The 19,218-nt window shown below is 34.4% G+C and overlaps 1 protein-coding gene across 1 annotated transcript in view; it reads left to right on the top strand.

Annotated features, from left to right (window-relative positions):
* Positions 1–19,218, top strand: part of LOC145684675 (uncharacterized) — a 106,818-nt gene that overhangs the window by 41,308 nt on the left and 46,292 nt on the right. Inside the window, exons 3-4 of the mRNA XM_081757061.1 lie at positions 10,083–10,362; positions 11,431–11,487. Of these exons, the coding sequence (XP_081613187.1) occupies positions 10,083–10,362; positions 11,431–11,487 (337 nt within the window). The remainder of the gene's footprint in view (positions 1–10,082; positions 10,363–11,430; positions 11,488–19,218) is intronic.

Here is a 19,218-nt window from a genome sequence, read left to right as displayed (position 1 = left end):
AGGGGGGTAAAATGTACCAAATACCAAACACGTGGTTGTACTAAAATTTTGGCAATTTTGTACCCCTAAAAGGGAACGAGGTGGACCATCCAAATTTATCATAATACATGTTAGGGTCCAATACTATAATACCCAATGTTGAAATTGGGCAATTTCCAAAATTTAAAGGGTGGGCCAAGGTACCCCTCCCAATTTTTTCAAGGGGTGCACAAATGTACCTATGTCTTATGAAAGGGAATGGACCCATATACATGACCATATAACTATATAGGATAATAACACATCATCAAAGGGGATAAAATCGACCAAACACCAAACACGTGGTATAACGTATTGCTTACGTTTATATTTTTGGCAATTTTGTACCCCTAGAAGGAAATGCGGTGGACAACCCAAATTTATCATAATGCATATTAGGGTCCTGTCCTATAATACCCAATGCTTAAATTGGTCAATTTCCAAAATTTAAGGGGTGGGCCAAGGTACCCTCCCAAATTTTTTCAAGGGGTGCATTAATATACCCATATGTTATGAAAGGTAATGGACTCCTGTATACGCCCATATAACTATATAAGGTAATAATACATCATCAAAGGGGATAAATTAGGTCAAAAACCCCCGAAATTTGACTTTTTGGCAATTTTTTACCCATGAAAGGGAACGACATAGACCCCAATACGGATAGAGGTGCATACTGTGGCCCTAGGCTACCATACCAAATTTTTAGATTTGGCAATTTCCAAAATTTAAGGGGGGTGGTCCTATGTACCCCTGCCAAAATTTAGGGGGTGGGCCATGGTACCCCTGCCAAAATTTAGAGGGGGTGGGCCATGGTACCCCTAGGTCATTGACCCTGGGCCAAGGTCATTGACCTTTGACCTATGATGTCACAAAGGTCGGGGTCAAAGTCCAAAGTTAGGCCAAGTCATGCCATTACTACTCTCGCACTCAATTGTCTGGAGTGGACTCGCGCTCACTAATCGAAAGTGAGCTCGCGTTCACTCGGAATCACGCTCACTTGAACTTGCGCTCACTAATCCCAAGTGGACTTGCGTTCACTCGGACTCGCGCTCAGTTGTCCATACTGAGCTCTACTTAGTTGGGTTTGCCATCACTTCCCTCAACCCCGCTCGAGGTCGCGATCACTTGTCTCAAATTGACTCGCGATCATTTCCGCAAACTGGGCATGCGATCACACGGGCTCGCACTCAATTCCCTCGAACGACCTTGCGCTCTCTGTTACTATGTGGGCTCGCCTTCACTGGAACTCGCTATCATTTCTCGTGGCTGAGCTCGAGTTAGTAATCACTTCTCTCAACTGGAATCGCGCTCACTCGGGCTCGAGGTCTCTTCCCCAAACTGCTCGCACTCGCACTTACTTCCCTCGACTGGCCTCTCTCTCACTCCGACTCGCGCTCACTTGTATAATTGAAGATCGGGTTTGCGCTCAATTATTGAGCCCTAGCTGAGCACGAATGTGCTCGCGAGTCCGAGCTCAAGGGTTTGGACACATATGACAAAAACAGCGTATGCATTGCCCGCAATGCAGAGCCTGTCCCAAAACAAACATTGTAGAATTCTTGATATCTCAATAAATATTATTGCGTTTATACTTTTTATATTGAGTTCTCTTTATAGGTCAACTCTTCTGTTCGGTTTTGTGTATATACAGTGTATTGGCATAGAACCTTCCCTCCATATCTATTCCGTCTATCAAAACGTAACTTGGTACACTCATTTTTCAAGTCCTGTAGTATTTTTCAAGATACATTTTGAATTTGCGCTTTTATCTGGGTTCACTCCAGAGGGGGCCAAATTTGATAGGAGGTATTTCCGGAGGGAGTTTTTCCCAATTTCTCGTTTTCAAATACGTTATGGGCGCCAAAACATAGCACTTCTAGAGAATTTGTTTCATGCTGAAGAGAATGAACTATAAAGTATGACTCATCAATGAACAGTGTTGATGCAATGTTTTTTTCACGGCGAGTTTACATTTTATAATACTAACAGGAGTAATGGGCTCCATGGACTTATTCCATCGTCCATGGAATCTAACTTTTAGTGCATGAGCACTTTCTGTTATGTTTATAGAATGGAGTAGGTTTTATTCGGCTGTCCGGAAGACACGTTCATGTTTGTTCTTTGGGATATTCGCGTGTCATTTGAATATGGCAATGCGTATACAGGATTGTGCTTCCGTTCCATCATATTTTTCATTAAAGTTATTTATAAATTTACTGTTTACAGTAAACACTTTCTGGCACCGTTCCCGACACGCACACACTCACTCTCGATATATCCAGAGTTTCTATCCGGTTGTACCCGGTGATATACCGAGTGGAAGCATACAGTTTCTTTCCGGGACACGCGGAATGCCGACGTTCGTGGAGGAGTCCTCTTGCCCAGAAAGATTCACAGCCATCCTTCCATTCATTCAGTTACCGTATTGTACACATCATTCCTGTTTCGGTGTTTCTCCGTTTTGTTTTCGATTATGATCATTTGTCCTAGTATATTGTCCTCTTATTCCCTCTGATTAGTTATTTCTCATTTTGCTTAATATCCTATAGATTTCCTCATTAGCTTTAATTTCGTTTATTTCTTTCCTTTTATTTTATCTCTTCTTGCTAGCCGTTCTTACAGTAATGGACACCATAATACGTGATGTTCTGGTGTGCCTATATGTTCGAATTGTCATCTTGAATGCTCTTTTTGTCCCATTTTGCGTAACGCGCGACTGACAAATAACACTTTCCAAGTGTAAAACTCCGATGTTGATATAAGTTGGCAGGTAGATACTACACATGAAATAAACGAATACCTGTTTTTTTCTATTTTTTGCGGAAAACGGTTTTAGAGAGCAAAAGTCCCACCAAGTGTTTTCCTAATTGATTCGAGAAAGGCTAAAACAATGGACCGACGTGAACGAAATTGTGCACAGATATTATAGACGTACATTGAGGGAATACGTGTTTCGTATTTTCCTGGAAGAAACGGTTGAGGGAGGCATGAACCCTTCCAAACCTTTCATCACGAAATATCATAAATGCTAATAACAGTATGTGAGAAATGACTAAAAAACCTGAAGAATTGGAACACAACTTTGTGTAGGGACAATAAGCACAAATCAAACGAAAACGAGTTTTTATTTTCAGCAGAAAACGGTTTTAGGGGCAGACGCCGCACCCAAAGTTTGAAATTTGACGCGCCAAAGGCAAAAGGAAGTGGACCGAAGTGAATGAAATTTTGCAGAGATATTGTGGCCTTATAGTGAGGAATACGTGTTTCCTATTTTCCTGGATAAAACGGTTGGGTTGTTCACGTGCTCCTCCAAACTTTCGAACATGATATATCAAACTTGCTAAAAAAAAAACAGTATGTCAGAAATGCCTAAAAGACCTAAAAAAATTGGGTCAAAACTGGGACAAAAGGAAAACAAGTTTTCTATTTTATGCTCAAAAACGGTTTAGGGGAAAAAAGCCGCACACAAATTTTTAAGGTTGATGTCCGAAAGGGAAGAAAAAGTGGACAGAAGTGAATAAAATTGTGCACAGATATTGTAAAAGTAAGATGAGGGAATTCTTGTTTCGTATTTTCTGATAAGAAAAAAAACTGTTCGGTGACCGAGGAGTTGGGTGCACCGAGTAACATTTCAGGATGCACCATTCACTCTTACAATGTTTTTCTGCAGAAACAAAAACACGCGTCTATTTTTTTTCCTTGCTGTTGATGTGTCAAGTTTGAATCAAATCCGATAGGAACATTTGTGAAAGAAAAACTTTATTTAAATATATATCTACACACAATTTCGTTTACTTCGGTCCACTCCTTCTTGCAATATTACGGTAATGTTTATTTTTCCGGGGGGGTCCTTGGCCCCACCACCGTTTTTCCGGACAAATTAAAACACGTTTCGTTTGTTTTGCAAATTGCTTCTGGACGAAGTTTCGTTGCAATAACCCATATCATTTAGAAACTTGTGACGTATACTTATTTGCACCTTTGATATTCTGCAACAACGGCTTAGATTGTTTGTGGCCTACCCAACATTTCTTGAGGTATTTAAGGAACGTGTAGTCCCTCGTTTTGCGTCTACATTACCTGTATACAGTTACATCCAGTTTGATTAACTTCTTGGCTTTCGGTCGTCAAATTTCAAAATTTTAGGTGGAGGCTTTTACCCCCTAAAGCCATTTTTCCTCAGAAAGTAAAAAAGTGTTCGTTTATGTTTTGCGTATTGTCCCTACACAAAGTTTTGTTGCAATTCTTCATGTCCTTTACACATCTGAAATAGGGTTATTAGCACTTTCGATATCTCGTGATCAAAGGCTTGGAGCGGTCCATGCCCCATCTAACCATTTTTTCCAGGAAAATACGAAATACATATTCCCTCCTTCTACGTCTGCTATATCTATGCACAATTTCGTTCTCTTCGGTCCACTTTTTTTTTGCTTTTGAACTTCAACTTCCAAAATTTTTTATTGGGTTTTTGCACCATAGAACCGTTTTTCCGTATTTTTTTAAAAAATACGTATTGGTTTGTTTTATTTGTAGAATTTACCTGTCAAATGTTATTAAAATCGGATTGTTACAATTGGGAAGTGTTACTTGTTAATATAGTCCTGACTGGAAGGAATCAGCAGTAAGATGAAGTCTGTAGTAATGGCAGAAATACTGCAAGTCAGCGCGATCCAGCCAAGACTCGGGTTCAGAGCAAGAGCTAGTGTACTTTGCTAGATTAGTCTCACAACTATTGCCTTAATGTTTGTTTTGGGAAATGATGTGCATTGCGGGCCATGCATTCGCTGCTTTTTCCATAGTTGCCCGAGCCTCACTGAAATAAGTAGGCACAAGTCCGACCATGCTTGAGCGCAGTTGAGAGAAATTAATGTGAGACGGAATAAGCAAGAGCACGGTTGTAAGAAGTGATCGCGAACGTCAGTGAGGCCAAGCTCAGTTGAGAGAAGTGAGCGCGAGTCCGAGTGAACGTGACCCTACTTAGGATTAGTGAGTGCGAGCCCATTCGAGAGAATTGAGTGCGAGCCCCGTTTCTGGAAGTGATCGGGAGGCCGAATGAGCGCGAGCGAAGCTCAGGGAAATGATCCCGAGTGCAAGCCCAGTTGAGGGAAGTTAGGGTGATATTGAGTGAGGAGTGCGAGCTGAGTTGGGTGAAGTGAGCGTGAGTCCGAGTAAACGTGAACCCACTTACGATTATTGAGCGCAAGCCATCTCTAGAGAATTGAGTGAGAGCTCGTGTGAGTGCGAGCATAGTTTGGGGAAGTGATCGCGAGCCCAGAGAAGAGAAGTGATCGTGAGCACGAGCCATGTTGATGGAAACGATCGCGAACCCGAGTGAGTGTGAGCTTAGTAAAAAGAAGTGAACGTGAGCCCAAGCGAGCGCGAGCCCAGGTAAGAATATTGAGTTCAAGAATGTGTTAATTCAAGGCCTAATGAGTACGAGCAAAAGCAAGAGAGGTAAGCGCCATTCTCATTGAGGTATGTTATCGCGAGTCCGAGTGAGCGCTAGCCCAGTTGAAAAGAGTGAGCTCAAGCGCGACCGAGCTTAGTGTAAAAGGTTCATCTATGGTTCATGGCAAAATGTCCATGGGGAGTTTTCGCTCACGCAGTATTTGTTTGCGCTGTTTTTGTCCTTGCCGGTTTTTTTTCATGCGCTGGTTGCCGCGTGGTATTTTGTATGCACTTTTTTGTTCTTGCTCTGTTTTGACGTTGTGAGGTTTTTGTCCATGCGCTCTTTTTGTCCTTATATCTATTTCACCAGAAATGTGCCTGTCAATTATACAACCTAAAACATAGTAAAGACATTCGGGTTGTCAAAATTAAGGGACCTCTGTAATTGTTCCTGGTTCATCTTTCCTAAAAATGTCTATAAACCATTTTAAACAGTTTGTGACAGTGGTTCTCAACCTATTTCATAACTTGACCCATTCGTGTTAGTGCAAGCTCCAGTGACTGCGAGCCAGTCGACCGAGGTGAGTGAGCCCAAGTGACCGCAAGCGCGAGTGATTGTGAGAACAGTTGAGGGTAATGGTCGGAAGCGCGAGCCCAATTGAGGTAAGTGAGAGCAAGCTCAGTTGAAAGAAGAGAGCTCGAGGGCGAGCAAGCCTGGTGCAAAATTTTCATCTATGGTTTTTGAGCATGGGCTGTTTTCGGTTAACCGGTATTTGCATGCGCTGTTTTTCCACCGTTCCACGTTAAGTAATAGATCAACGTCTTATATAGACTAGTAGCTGGACGGGATATTGAACTTTAAACGGAAAATATTTATTATATATACCAGGCTTCTTTTATTATATATATTTATTAAAATCTCATATTAGGACTTAATCCACAGAACGAACATTTAATGAATGCGACTTTTTACCTTCCGTTCTTTTTCCTCTTCATCATCTTATTATTATCATTATTATTATTATTAATATTAATATTAATGTTATTATCATTATTATTGCAATAGGAAAATGAAGCAATTACCTCGGGCGACTTCGTTAATACAGACCATTCATGAACTGGTAGGTATAGAAATGAGTCCCTGCAACAGCAGTTATAAGCCCATTAAGTAGAGCGCTGACTTTAGGATTCAAAGAAGCGAGTTCGAATCTAAGCCAAGTAAAGATATTTTTTTATTTTATTCTTGAAATTGAAATATTCCTCTTATCACGTTATCTCGTAACTACGGACAGAGATATTTGAATGTGAAAAAAAAAGAACCCAGAATATAAGAAACGATAGATGCATTACGTGGTACCTTTTGCGATTTTTAATTATATTTTCACCCATCTAGGAGGTGAAATTACGTGTCTTCCCTCTTTTATGTGTCTTTTAACTAATTCCTACACTTACTTAGTGAATCACATATATTTTACAGATGTTGTATATCTTTCTCTTCTGTTTACATGATGGCGAGTGATGAACGCTTTGAAAATAGGTTACTGAGATGATTTTAAAAAAATAAGACGATCTACGCTGTCAGTGATACATGTTATGCTGTTTAACTTAATACATAAAACAATAAATCGAAAAACCGAGAATAGAATCTTTTTCAGAAATGACAGGGCACTGCTGCTTCAAATATGTGCCTTTATTCCCTATACCTATGCTATTTCCCTAGTCAAATAAAAACTCTTCAAAATTAACCACAAGTTCTTATGTAACCGTCCCTTCCTCGGAGTACTTCGCGGTCATATAAACGTCACAGCGATGTAAAAGCACTTTTGCCGATGAGGATACAATTAATAAGTAAGTAGTTCCCGCTGTCTAAAAATTTCTTACTTTTTTCTTTAGCATGCATTGCGTTCTAATATTCATATTGAATATTCTTTCCGATATAACGATTTCGATCTCATTTACATAATTTAGCATAAAGTTGCTTCATAGTTAACAACTATTTGGATAAACCCTAAAACTTAGCCTAATTAAATCCATTTTCTTCTCACCTGATTTGGTTAAGTTATTTTGTGAGCACATATTACCTAAAGACAATGTATAAAGAAAGAATTAGTACAAACTCGCAACTATTAAACCAGATCGTTTAAGATATATATAATAATAACACAAGTCTGTAACCAAAAAGCTGACCGCGTAAGTGTAGCTGATTGCTACACTTTTGGTTGCACCGAAGACCAAAATGCCTGGGACGTCAAGTTTTTACAGAATCGAAATGTAACGTGGTCAAACAGGTAGCTGGAAATCGCTAAATTGCAAATGCATCACACGAAAATGAAAATGAACATGGAAGATTAAATGTATTTGTGCTCCCTGAAACATGGAAATACATGTATACTGGCCGGATAGATATCAATGACACATATCGTAATGTGTCATGAATGAGAGTACGAGATTACAAAGAAAAACAAAAAAAATGTGTTCATAAATCGAATTTAGTAAGATTACCTGTTAGATTTCAGAAACGTTGGTAAGTTATTCTGGCTACAGTAAGTTGCCCAAATACTACGAGCATGCGAGAAAACTTGTTTGTGTTGGCCCTGATAGTAGAAGACTCATATCCGACAAATACTTCATCAGTTCAATGACTGCAACTAAAAAAGAGGCTTGGGTTGCCTTTACTATGGCTATAAAAACGTTTCCGTGAAACCAAAAAGACCCACAGTACAAGGAAATGTTTGAAAATATGTTGCATGCGTTTCGAAAGCTTGGTTGCTCCATGAGCTTAATAGTTTATTTTCTCAACTCCCCCTTTGACTACTTTCCTGACAATGTGCGAGCACTAAGTGAAGAGCAGGGGAAGTGTTTCCAACTAAATATGAAAGACATGGAACGACGGTAACAGGGAAACTGGAGTGTTATGATGATGGCAGAAAACTGTTGGATGTTGTTTAGAGAACTTTCGGCAGCCACCTACAAATTGACAAGCTCCAAACGAAGACTGACCTTTAAGAAAAGACGATTTCACAAGAAATGTGATTGAGGGTGGTATTACTGTTTTGTCTTCACGTGTGTGCGTGTTTCTGTACAATAATTTGTGTCACACAGTTTGTGTGGTGTTTCTGTAAATTGCATATTTTTGTTCATTTTTTTGTTCAACAATGACCACCCGTTTGTTCGAAACTCACACGTTCCAAGACAAAAGGGTTGTCATACTGTGCGGTATTCAGCGCACCCCAACACATACGAATAGTTAACTAAAACGAAACAGCTTAGCATTGTTTTATTTCTGCTTACTTGTGTCATATTTTAATATTATTATAAAAACAGTTTCTAAATATTTTTAACTATTTTTTTTAGCACATAACTATTTCAGCAGATTATATACATCTTGTTCACAGTATAAGGGTAATGAATATACGAGATTTTAAATAGCTCTTTCTGATTCTTATAAAGAATAAAGAAATTATCTAAAACCCACAATACATTATCATATCTTTAATCTATTTAAAAGCATCAAATATTCTATTTTGAATGCCGTTTGAGTCTTAAAAGTTGATAAATAAATAAAATTATGTTTTGCTCTCCGTATATGTATGGCTACTTACCTACTTACTATGTGCTCTTTTCATTTGAGCGCTTTCGAAGTCACACACATGTACAAGTAAGGAAGAAGATGACTCAAATTCACAGATGAGGTCACTCAATGGGATTACTTGTTCGAAAAATTTTCGTTTCTAAGTCACCAAATATGCAAATTTCCTCTAATTGCCGATACTAACGAGAAATAAATGGTGTTTAAAACTTCCAGGGTTGCCAACCCACTTGATAAATTTTCTCACGTCTGTTTCTGATATCTTCAGGGTGATAATTATCTCCCTCAAAATTTTAAGGTATTATTTCAACCAATAAAAGGAAATTTTCAAAAAAAAATTGAGGATGGTTATACTGTACTAGAACGAGATTACAATAACTTCAGCAGTCCCCCTCTCTTGGAAATAGAAAATTGAAACTTTAAAACTCGACAATAATTAATAGACCTAGCATTGAGACTAAGAATGCCTTGTAGAATAATGATTACATTATCAAGATGTACTTTTATGCATCAGTTATTATTCCTTATTAATATGGATCTTCGTCGTGTTATACTGTAATTGAAAAGGACAGAAATGCAGATCACTAATTATTACTGTAGTAAGCTTTACAATTCTAAACATATAGTTTTTATTTTTTTAAGCTGAATCGAATGAATAGCTTGAGTCACGTGGTAATCATAAAAGCGATAATTTTGGTGTATTATATTGGAGTAGATTTGTTCGCAGACGAGAGAAGCAGATTGAATTACTTATCTCTGCGTCTATCACTAACGTGATCAATATCGATTCAATTGAAGTATGAATTATCTCTTACACTGTATAAATACAGAAATTCTAGCTAGAAACACATTGTTGATATTTTTATATAAAGCCATTGCTATTATTACTAAGAAGAAAATGGGGACAAAGTGAGCCAAAAGCTAGAGAATACAGAGACTTTACAACTAGGAACTTTGCAATGATTCCTTCCAATTGAAATTTGACATTGGCTTTGGTTTATCTTCTAATAGGAATTGAAACCTAATCTTAAAGTAAAAACTTTTTTTAAATTGATATTCTACTTACAAAAATGTTATTCCATAGGTGTTTCTAAACTCTCCGGATGAATTTCCTCAAATGTCGAAAAACCTCTACAGACATAGTGGAGATAGTTTCACACACATATTGTTTACTGAACTTTATGGAACAACAAGTACTCCAGCAGTCAAAGAATTAGCTATGAGCCAACGGAAATGTGTGCTACCTTCAGAATATAGCCTGGATGTTAGTCCTGTTTATAATAGAGTAGCATGTCGACTGCAGTTTAAATTCAAGCCTATCATGAAGAAATGTAAATGTTCTCCACATCTCTTGTATTCTACTGGTACGTTTGATTTTGCATATTGATTTATTACTAGTTATTGTATTTACAATTTTAAAAAAATTGTATTCAATATTTGCTAAATTCTTTCAATTATTCTAAATTATCTGACCAATGTAGAAATAAGTTTGAAAAATGCATTATTTTTGTTCAAATATAATTAATTAGTATGTGTGAACGTTTAGTCACGATTAAACGGGTTTGATTATTAAGTGAGTTATTTCTTAAAAAGTGGCAGGTACAAATTTGTATTATACAAAGTTATATAGTTTGGTAGAAGTGAGTCTTTCCCCTCAGTGGAAGGATCAAAGGAGTACTAGAAAATTATATAAAAACGAAATTGTTTGGAACAAATTCTGTAAATAAAACTTGTAGTTAATGAATCGTTTTACTATTATTATTATTATAGTTCCGTTTAAACATTCATGTATCCTTTCCTATGATTAAATTTAGAAAGCTAAGAAATGCCAACGATGGATAGTTCTAAGTCTCTCTTTTAGTAATTATGTATGAAAATGTCTCATATTTTCAAGGAAACACTATTGTTCAATACTTGTATCATGTGTATCAATATTTCCAATTGGAGTACATTAAAAATAGAGTAACTATAAGCATATGAAAGGAAGAGATAATAAATCACATATAAATAAGAGTGTCAAATGATTCATGTTTTTAGCCAAAAGGAAATAGTTTCCCTTATTGCATAATTTTAGGTCATTTGTCGATAGAATGTGAGATATATCAGTCAAGAGATTTAAATTGTAATTATATCAAATCATAATAATAAATAACAGTTGCACACTAATTGTGTTTCTATGAAATAAATTGTATGTATCATTTTCGGGCGCAGTTGATTAACTTTCTGACAAGAGCTGTTAATATGATGTCCTTTTTAGATGGGTATTCCAATGAACGGAAAATTGTCACAGGTTTCCTTGACGAGACGCCAAAAATCACTTAAATATCTACAACTTTTCTAAATTATTGTGCTGAAAACGGACATTACTGCTACTAATAGAATACCATTTTTATTAATTATCATATTCTTAGATGGATTCTGTTGTTTTTCAGGAACATTTAAAGAATATGACAACGAAGGTTTAGTCTGCATTTCAGAAGAATTCTCTAGTAAGTTATGTCCTGAGTACTTGCTTTTCCTTTTTACTTTTTAACTAGCAATGGTGTTTACATAAGATAGAGTTAAAGAATCTCATAAAAGTGTAGCAACTACTAAGAAAGTAAGAGATAGATAATTTGGATTTAGGATTTACTCCTTTTAAGTGTGAACTTTTATTATATAACATTCTGCAGATTTTTTACTTAAAAAATAATGAAGAATAAAAAGAGGAATTAGAATTTTCAGTAGAACGATATTAAAAAAACCTTTTGTGTATTACCGGTAAAAATACCCTCAGAGACTTCAAAGTAATATTAAGTAATTTTTAGTGTTTCGTACAGAAATTTTATACAGATACATTTTTATTGCTGCACTCTAACTGAGATTGCCATCTGTGACATCAATGATATCACCGTCATACAAAATAGAAAAGAAGTTCTTGATGACCTCGTCACCAGGTAAGAGGCGCAACTACAACCCGGGGATACTCAAGTCATGTCATCTTCTTGGGATTGTTGCTTGAAATAATCGACTTTAGCATTTTCAAACAACCTTATTTTTTAAAAGTGCAATTTCATTCTCATCCAAAGATGAGCGTGCCCCAGAAATAACGCCGGGTTGTTTCATGGAGAGAACAGTATCAGGATTTATTTATTTAGTGACAGAGGTTTATTTATTTGTTATCCACAAGCTCTTCAAAAATGTAAGCAGCTTTCAAGTTATCTATTACTTCAAATAGCAACCTGGGGAAGAGAAACAATGTACCGTAATGTAAGAAAACTTCTTTTTTGCTACACATCAAACTTTTTTGAAAAAGTATTTTTTGAGAAAATAAGTTAGTCATTCCTGTCATCTATTGTGCATTATGTAAAGTACTAGATTTGCTCGCTTGGTAAGAATATACAAAAAAGAGAGAAATAATTGATTACTTTGACGGGTATTACATTGGTGCCCTTTTACTACGCCACTGCTAAATAATAATTCTTTACATAAAGACGAAACAACAAAAACGATATTTTCTATTCATTATATTTAACATACTCTTTGGAGAAAATACAAAAACATACTTTTACATACGTTCGTTTTAGGGATATATCGCATTAAATACCTGTGGACCTACAATCAAAGTTCACCATTGATTTTCTTATAGCAAATCAAAGCAACGTTTATCTGTGTGCTAATTTCAAAGAATATTCTCATTACATGGACTGAAAATCATAGTAACAAAATCTGGTATTAATTCATACTCTTCCATTAACGTAGCCAAACCTGGTTTTAATTTCGAAAATTCCAAACAGATTTCAGGAAACTCCGACTCACTTGCATCATGTAGCGCTAAATGCACAACATCAAGTAGATTCAAACTTTCATTTGTTGTATTGAACATCGCAGTTCCCCTTATAGTTATAATTTCTCCTTTAAAAATTGTAACATTGTTATTTATTTCTGTACTAATTCTATATTTTGCTTTTCTTTGAGATGGAAATTAATCCGTCTTCCTTCATGTCGGCAAATTATTCCTCCTCCCTTATATCTATTATGGAAAATAAGAGTATTTCTTGTTCTACGAAGTGCGTTACCGTGTTACAATATATTAATGTATTTCTTCCAATGTGTCTTTTTCTTACACATTTATACTATTAAATAGTTATAAAATGATCGTCTTCATCTTCTTCCCGTTTTACCTTCTTATTAAGCTTGCTTAAGTGTTGAGCTGTAATGGAATCTATATTGAAACATTCACATCCAGTTTTAAATCTTAGCAAGTTATTCTTGGCATTTCCTTCTCGTTGAGAAACTTCAGAATAAAAATTGAAACATTGTTATTTATTTCTGTACTAATTCTATATTTTGCTTTTCCCTGAGGTAGAAATTAATCCGTGTTCCTTCATGTCGGCAAATTATTTCTCCTCCCTTATATGTATTATGGAAAATAACAGTATTTCTTGTTCTACGAAGTGCGTTACCGTGTTACAATATAATAATGCATTTCTTCCAATGTTTCTTTATCTTACCATTTCAGAAGATACATTTATACTATTAAATCGTCATAAAAATGATCGTCTTCATCTTCTTCCCGTTTTACCTTCTTATTAAGCTTGCTTAAGTGTTGTGCTGTAATGGAATCTATGTAGAATCATTCACATTCAGTTTTAAATCTTACGAAGTGACTATTGGCCTTTTATTCTCGTCGAGAAACTTCATAACAAAAATATTTCCTAGCAATTTCTAAAATGTCTTGTTAAACATCTCTCACAGAAGTATAGTTTTTCTTCATGTTTTGTTACCTGGCTTCTTATTAATCGTGATAGATCTTTTCCCAGCAAAAATGATTATTATTTCGATCATCTTTTATATATAATAAATTAACATGTTTTCCTTGCTTGTTTCTTTTGTGATTTGAAATGGATATACATTATTTTTATCATAGCTGTAAACATTAATGGAAATATTCTTTTTTCAAATTTTGGTATATCTTTTAATAGTACAGGAAAGTCAATACCATCACAATATTTTTGTAAATCTACAACTGTTTGTTTATATTTAGAAGTTGTTTGAGGATCTTTTTGTGCGGGTTTTAAATAGCTTGCAATAGAATACAAGAAATATTTATTGTCTTTATTTTTAACATTAATCACTACTTTCTTATCTTTAATTGCTTTAGGAAGTTCAGTATAGGAAGAAGCTCTTAATGGTACATACTTGTTTAATCTGATATGAAAGTACTTAATTTGATGTAATGTCCATCCTGATCCTCTACCTTCAAATTCTTCCTTTTCTCTACGAAGTTTTTGTTTTGCATGATGTATATATTCATTTAAGTCAGTTGATGCTAATATTCTCTCGTTTGATGTTTTGAAATTGCGCTCTTGTATTTCTTTACTTTTTATATAATCACAAATGAAAACAAGGTTAACTTTAACAGGGTGAAATTTTAATTCCTCTTTGATTTTGTTAATAGCAACTCTTCCACTTGTATCTAAAAATTTTATTGGGTCTTTATATCCTCCTATATTTTCAACTTTAATAGTTTGTAAACGCTTCTTTAGTGCTGTTTCTTCTAATTCTATCTTAATTGGTATACAGTAGGTTTCGGTTCTTCAATTACTTCTTGTTGAAATGGGAATATATTTCTAATCTGTCTTCGGCTTTGTTCATCGTCATGTTGTTTAAGAAGGTTTATTAGTTCATGTTTTCGTAATCGGGAATATCCTTTGATTCCCTTTTCTTTACATTGTCGTCTTAACTCTACTACAGTAAATTTATTATAATAAATATCTTATTTATTATATAGAAAATCTTTATTATCACTCTTCAATTTTTATCGTTCATCAAAAATTTTTTAATCATTTTCATTCATTTTTTTCTAACACATCATTTAAACATCTGCACGTGCCTGCCATTGCTTACATATGTTTTCCCGATGTGTTGCTATAGAGCTTTCATGGGAATAACCCATCAAAGTTATATATACACATTTTAAAACTGAATCATTTTTGTAAATTTACTCATCGTCATAATCATCACTATCATATTCGTATTTATCACTACCCAAATCAGGTGCTTTTTGTTGTGTTATTAATAATTCTTTTTCCTTTATCATCATTGGTTCTCTATTAACAGAGCTTGCTACTCTAGTAGTGTTGCTAAGAGTTTAAGATCATGATGAATTAGTTCAAGTCTATCATGTAATAAATCAAAATGTTTTTCCATATTTATTATTAAAAAAATCAAAAATGAAATAAATTTTAAAAATCTAAGAATAAACGAACAGGTGAATATGACTAGTGCTAAGGAAATATTATCTTACAAATCTATATTTGATTGTGTATGTAAACATTTATATATTGGTGGCTATAATGACGAAAACAAAATAAATTTTAGCATATCCATAGGTATGTTAGATCATTTGTTCAAGAAACCTACTAAAGAAAAGAAGTCGTATCTTATACAAAACATTCTCTATGCAAACGTTATGAACTTGTCCGATGAGATGTTAGATTCACTGACTGATGAGCAATGGTTATCTATAGGTTATGACAATTATAAGGAGGAATATAACTTATGATCACATTACAGAAGACAAATATCAGCAGAAAGTTAATTTGAGCGAAATATGTTCATGGAAAAAGTTATCAGAAGAGATTATAAGAGAATTGGCTGATAAAGTTGATTGGGAGATTATTTCGGGAAGCCAAGACTTATCAGAAGACTTTATAAGAAAATTTGCAGATAGAGTTCATTGGAGAGAAGTATCGTTTAATCAAAACCTATCTGAAGAATTTATTAATAAGTTTATATACAAAGTTGATTTTGATGCTATATCTTATGGAAGCAAACTCTCTGAAGCGTTTATATGAGAATATGCAGATAAACTTTCTTGGCGGCACTTTTGTGGGACCCAGCAATTATCAGAAAACCTTATAAGAGATTACGCTGACAAAGTAGATTGGTCAATGATTTCAATGTTTCAAAATTTAACATAAGGATTTATTGCAGAGTTCAAAGACAGTGTTCATTGGTATAACATTTCAATTTATCAAAACCTCTCTGTAGAGTTTATATATTTATTTAGACATTTCGTAGATTGGAGAGTTATAATAAGAAGATACCATAATAATTCCGATTTAGGTAGTATATTGAATTTAGCATTCGATGTTACAACAGATGTTTTGTTTGATGCTTACATAATCACCTTTTATGGCTATTGTACCACAAAAGTCTTAACCTTAATTATCAGATAAAAACTGATCATATAAACAATCAATTTCTTTATCCAAATCTTCTTCTGATAAGGATGTCCAAAACTCATTAACCTTACCATTACCAATATCTAAACACAAAACTTATTGTTAATTGTCTCTTATACTTAAAAACAAATCAATAACAAACTCATCATCTTCTCCATCCGCATTCTTCAGGTCTACATGACAACCATGCGAAATAACAATCACACTTTTCTTTTATTTTATTTAGAAGGTTAATCTAGTTTGGGTCTTTGGTTTTAGACAATATAGCCATGTCTGGATATTTTTCTTGGAGGCATTGTAATCTTGTCTTTATATTACACTCTTGAATTCTTCCAACCCAAATCCTGTAACTCTCAGAGCTTTGTACTTGTTCTCTTTTGTCTATGTCGTACTTTTCTAATATCTTTTGTAGTTGAATAGGAGAGAGATTCCTTTTAATAATAACTAGTTTGTGTACTTTCCTTGGATCTTCTTTATTTTAATTTGGTTATTTCTTGTTCTTGTTCTTCATTTTGAATTCTCAATCTGTCCATTGTTTGTTCTATCTCTTCTACTCTTCTTTGCAACTCTTCTTGGTCTTTTTGAATCTGTTCAAAACAAGAAACGAAATAGTCTTCAATAATATCATAGCATTTGTCATAGAAGTCTTGTGATATCCAAATGGCAATAGAGAGAAATATCTTTTTGTATACATATGTTCCTGGGATAATTGTGCTCGCTTCTTTGTTTCCTCCTTTTAATAAATATGTGGATGAGCAACCCCCAGAATTCCGGGAGTTAAATTTCTCATCATAATACCTTGTTAGTTCTTTTGATTGCTTATTTTCTAACCAGTGATCGAACCTCTTACCACCATCTTGACACAAATTAGTAGCGTTGAAGTATACTGTACTCTTATCTATAATCAATTTAAAATCACCAAAAACACCGTACCAATAATTGTCTTTAATCTGTTCGTAGCAAATATCGTTTAAACTAAGAAAACTATCCAGAGTACTCATATTTATTATATAGAAAATCATTATTTTTAACTTTATTTCGTTACCACCTAGTTTTACTATAAACAATGAGTTTTCAAAGTAGCCCGAAAACCTATGTTCACCTTTTATTGTCATTATTCCATAAAAGACAACAATCATATTTACACTATAACCTATCATATAAACAATCTATACTGTTAATCAATTCTTCTTCTGCTGGGGTTGTCCAAAACTCATTACCTTTATCTTTACGAATATCTAGCTCTTGCAGCATTGGATTAAACAACTTGATACTGTTACGATCTCTAAACTTTTCGTATATTGCCTCATTATCTGGATACTTTTCTTCTGCTTCATTAAGAGGCTTATATAGGCTTCTCTTTTGACATTTGATAGCATAATAAAAGAAAAAAATCATTAAGTTTGTACTTCTTGTATATGATTAGGCAATTATCTTTTTAATTACCGTCTCTATATGGTGCTGCTATCTCTCCAAGTCTTGTGTTTTCTATTCTTAAATCGTTCATTAATCGTTCTATCTTTTCTACTCTTGTTTTTTTCTTGAAGATGTATAAAATCTTGCGTAAAGTAGTTAAAATTATTTGATTGCATTTAAGATAAAACTCTGAAGATAACCATCGTGATATATGTAGAATCAATTCTTTACAAACATACGTTCCTCTTATTTTATTCCATATTTCTCCTTTGCCACCTGCTACTTTTTTGATAATTTCTACACACGGAGTCTGGCACTTGAAATATAAGCTATTAGTTCTTTCGTTGCTTTATTTTGTAACCAGTGATTGAACCTCTTACCACCATGTTGACACAACATAGTAGCGTTGAAGTATGCTGTAATCGTATCTATAATAAGTTTAAAATCACCAAAAATACCATACCAATAATTGTTTTTAATCTGTTCGTAGCAAATATCATTTAAACTACGAGAACTATCCATAGTACTCATATTTGTTATATAGAAAATCATTATTTTTAACTTTATTTCGTTACCCTTTGTTGAAGAGTAACGTTTCGTTACCATTATCTCATTCAAACTAACCTTTTATGGCTATAATACCATAAAAGACAACATTTATATTTAAATTACAACATTACTTTTATCTATCCAGCTATTATGTGAATCATCAAATCCTAACCATTTAACGTATACTTTATCACCTTTCTTTCTTAACACCTCTTCCACCAAGTATTCATCTTTATGTCTCGTCGTTAATAGTTCTGGTTCGTAAAATCTACCTTGCACATTTTCTTCTTCTAAATCTTTAATTCTATACGTCGGCGGATTAGATGGAATAACTTCGCTAATAACAAATACTTCTGTTGACTAATTAGGTGTATATCCTTTCTCAAATAACCCTTTCGATTTTCTTATACGAACATGATCGGCTAATTTGTATTTGGGTTTAACAAGCTTATATTCTTTCTTATACACTTTCTCCAATATTGTTTGCTCATTTTGCTTATTAACTTCTATAGGCTTTAAACCAATTGTTCTATGTACTCTATTATTATACTCACTAACCAGTTTTGGTAATATCTTTATCCATTTTTAATTTCCTTGTGTTGTAGATTTCTTCCACACGTTTTGTTTAAGTGTTCTATTGAATCTCTCAACAACAGAAGCTTTCTTATCACTATAGGTTGAGTAATGATTAATCTTATTTTCCTCCATTAACTTCTTAAATTCTTTATTGTAAAACTCTTTACCTTGAACAGTTTGTAAGTTACTAGGTTTTCTCGCTCTTAATATGGATTCAAATGCCTCTGTGACATTCTTACCGCTCTTATCTTTAACAGGAACAGCAAACGCATATTTCGAAAACACATCTATAATCGTTAGCAGATATTTATAGCCTCTATTTAATTTGGAAACACCTTTTAATACTCCGCTATCCATGTCTACAAGATCAGCTTGCCAAAGATCATGGATACTTTTTATAACCACACTTAGTCTGTCAAAGTTTTTTCTAAATGGTTTGTGAATTTCTTC

The sequence above is a fragment of the Thermobia domestica genome, chromosome 5 (assembly GCF_964235325.1).
Source record: "Thermobia domestica chromosome 5, izTheDome1.hap1.1, whole genome shotgun sequence".
In the NCBI taxonomy this organism is placed as follows: domain Eukaryota; kingdom Metazoa; phylum Arthropoda; class Insecta; order Zygentoma; family Lepismatidae; genus Thermobia; species Thermobia domestica.
This window is presented reverse-complemented; position numbering and strand designations above follow the sequence as displayed.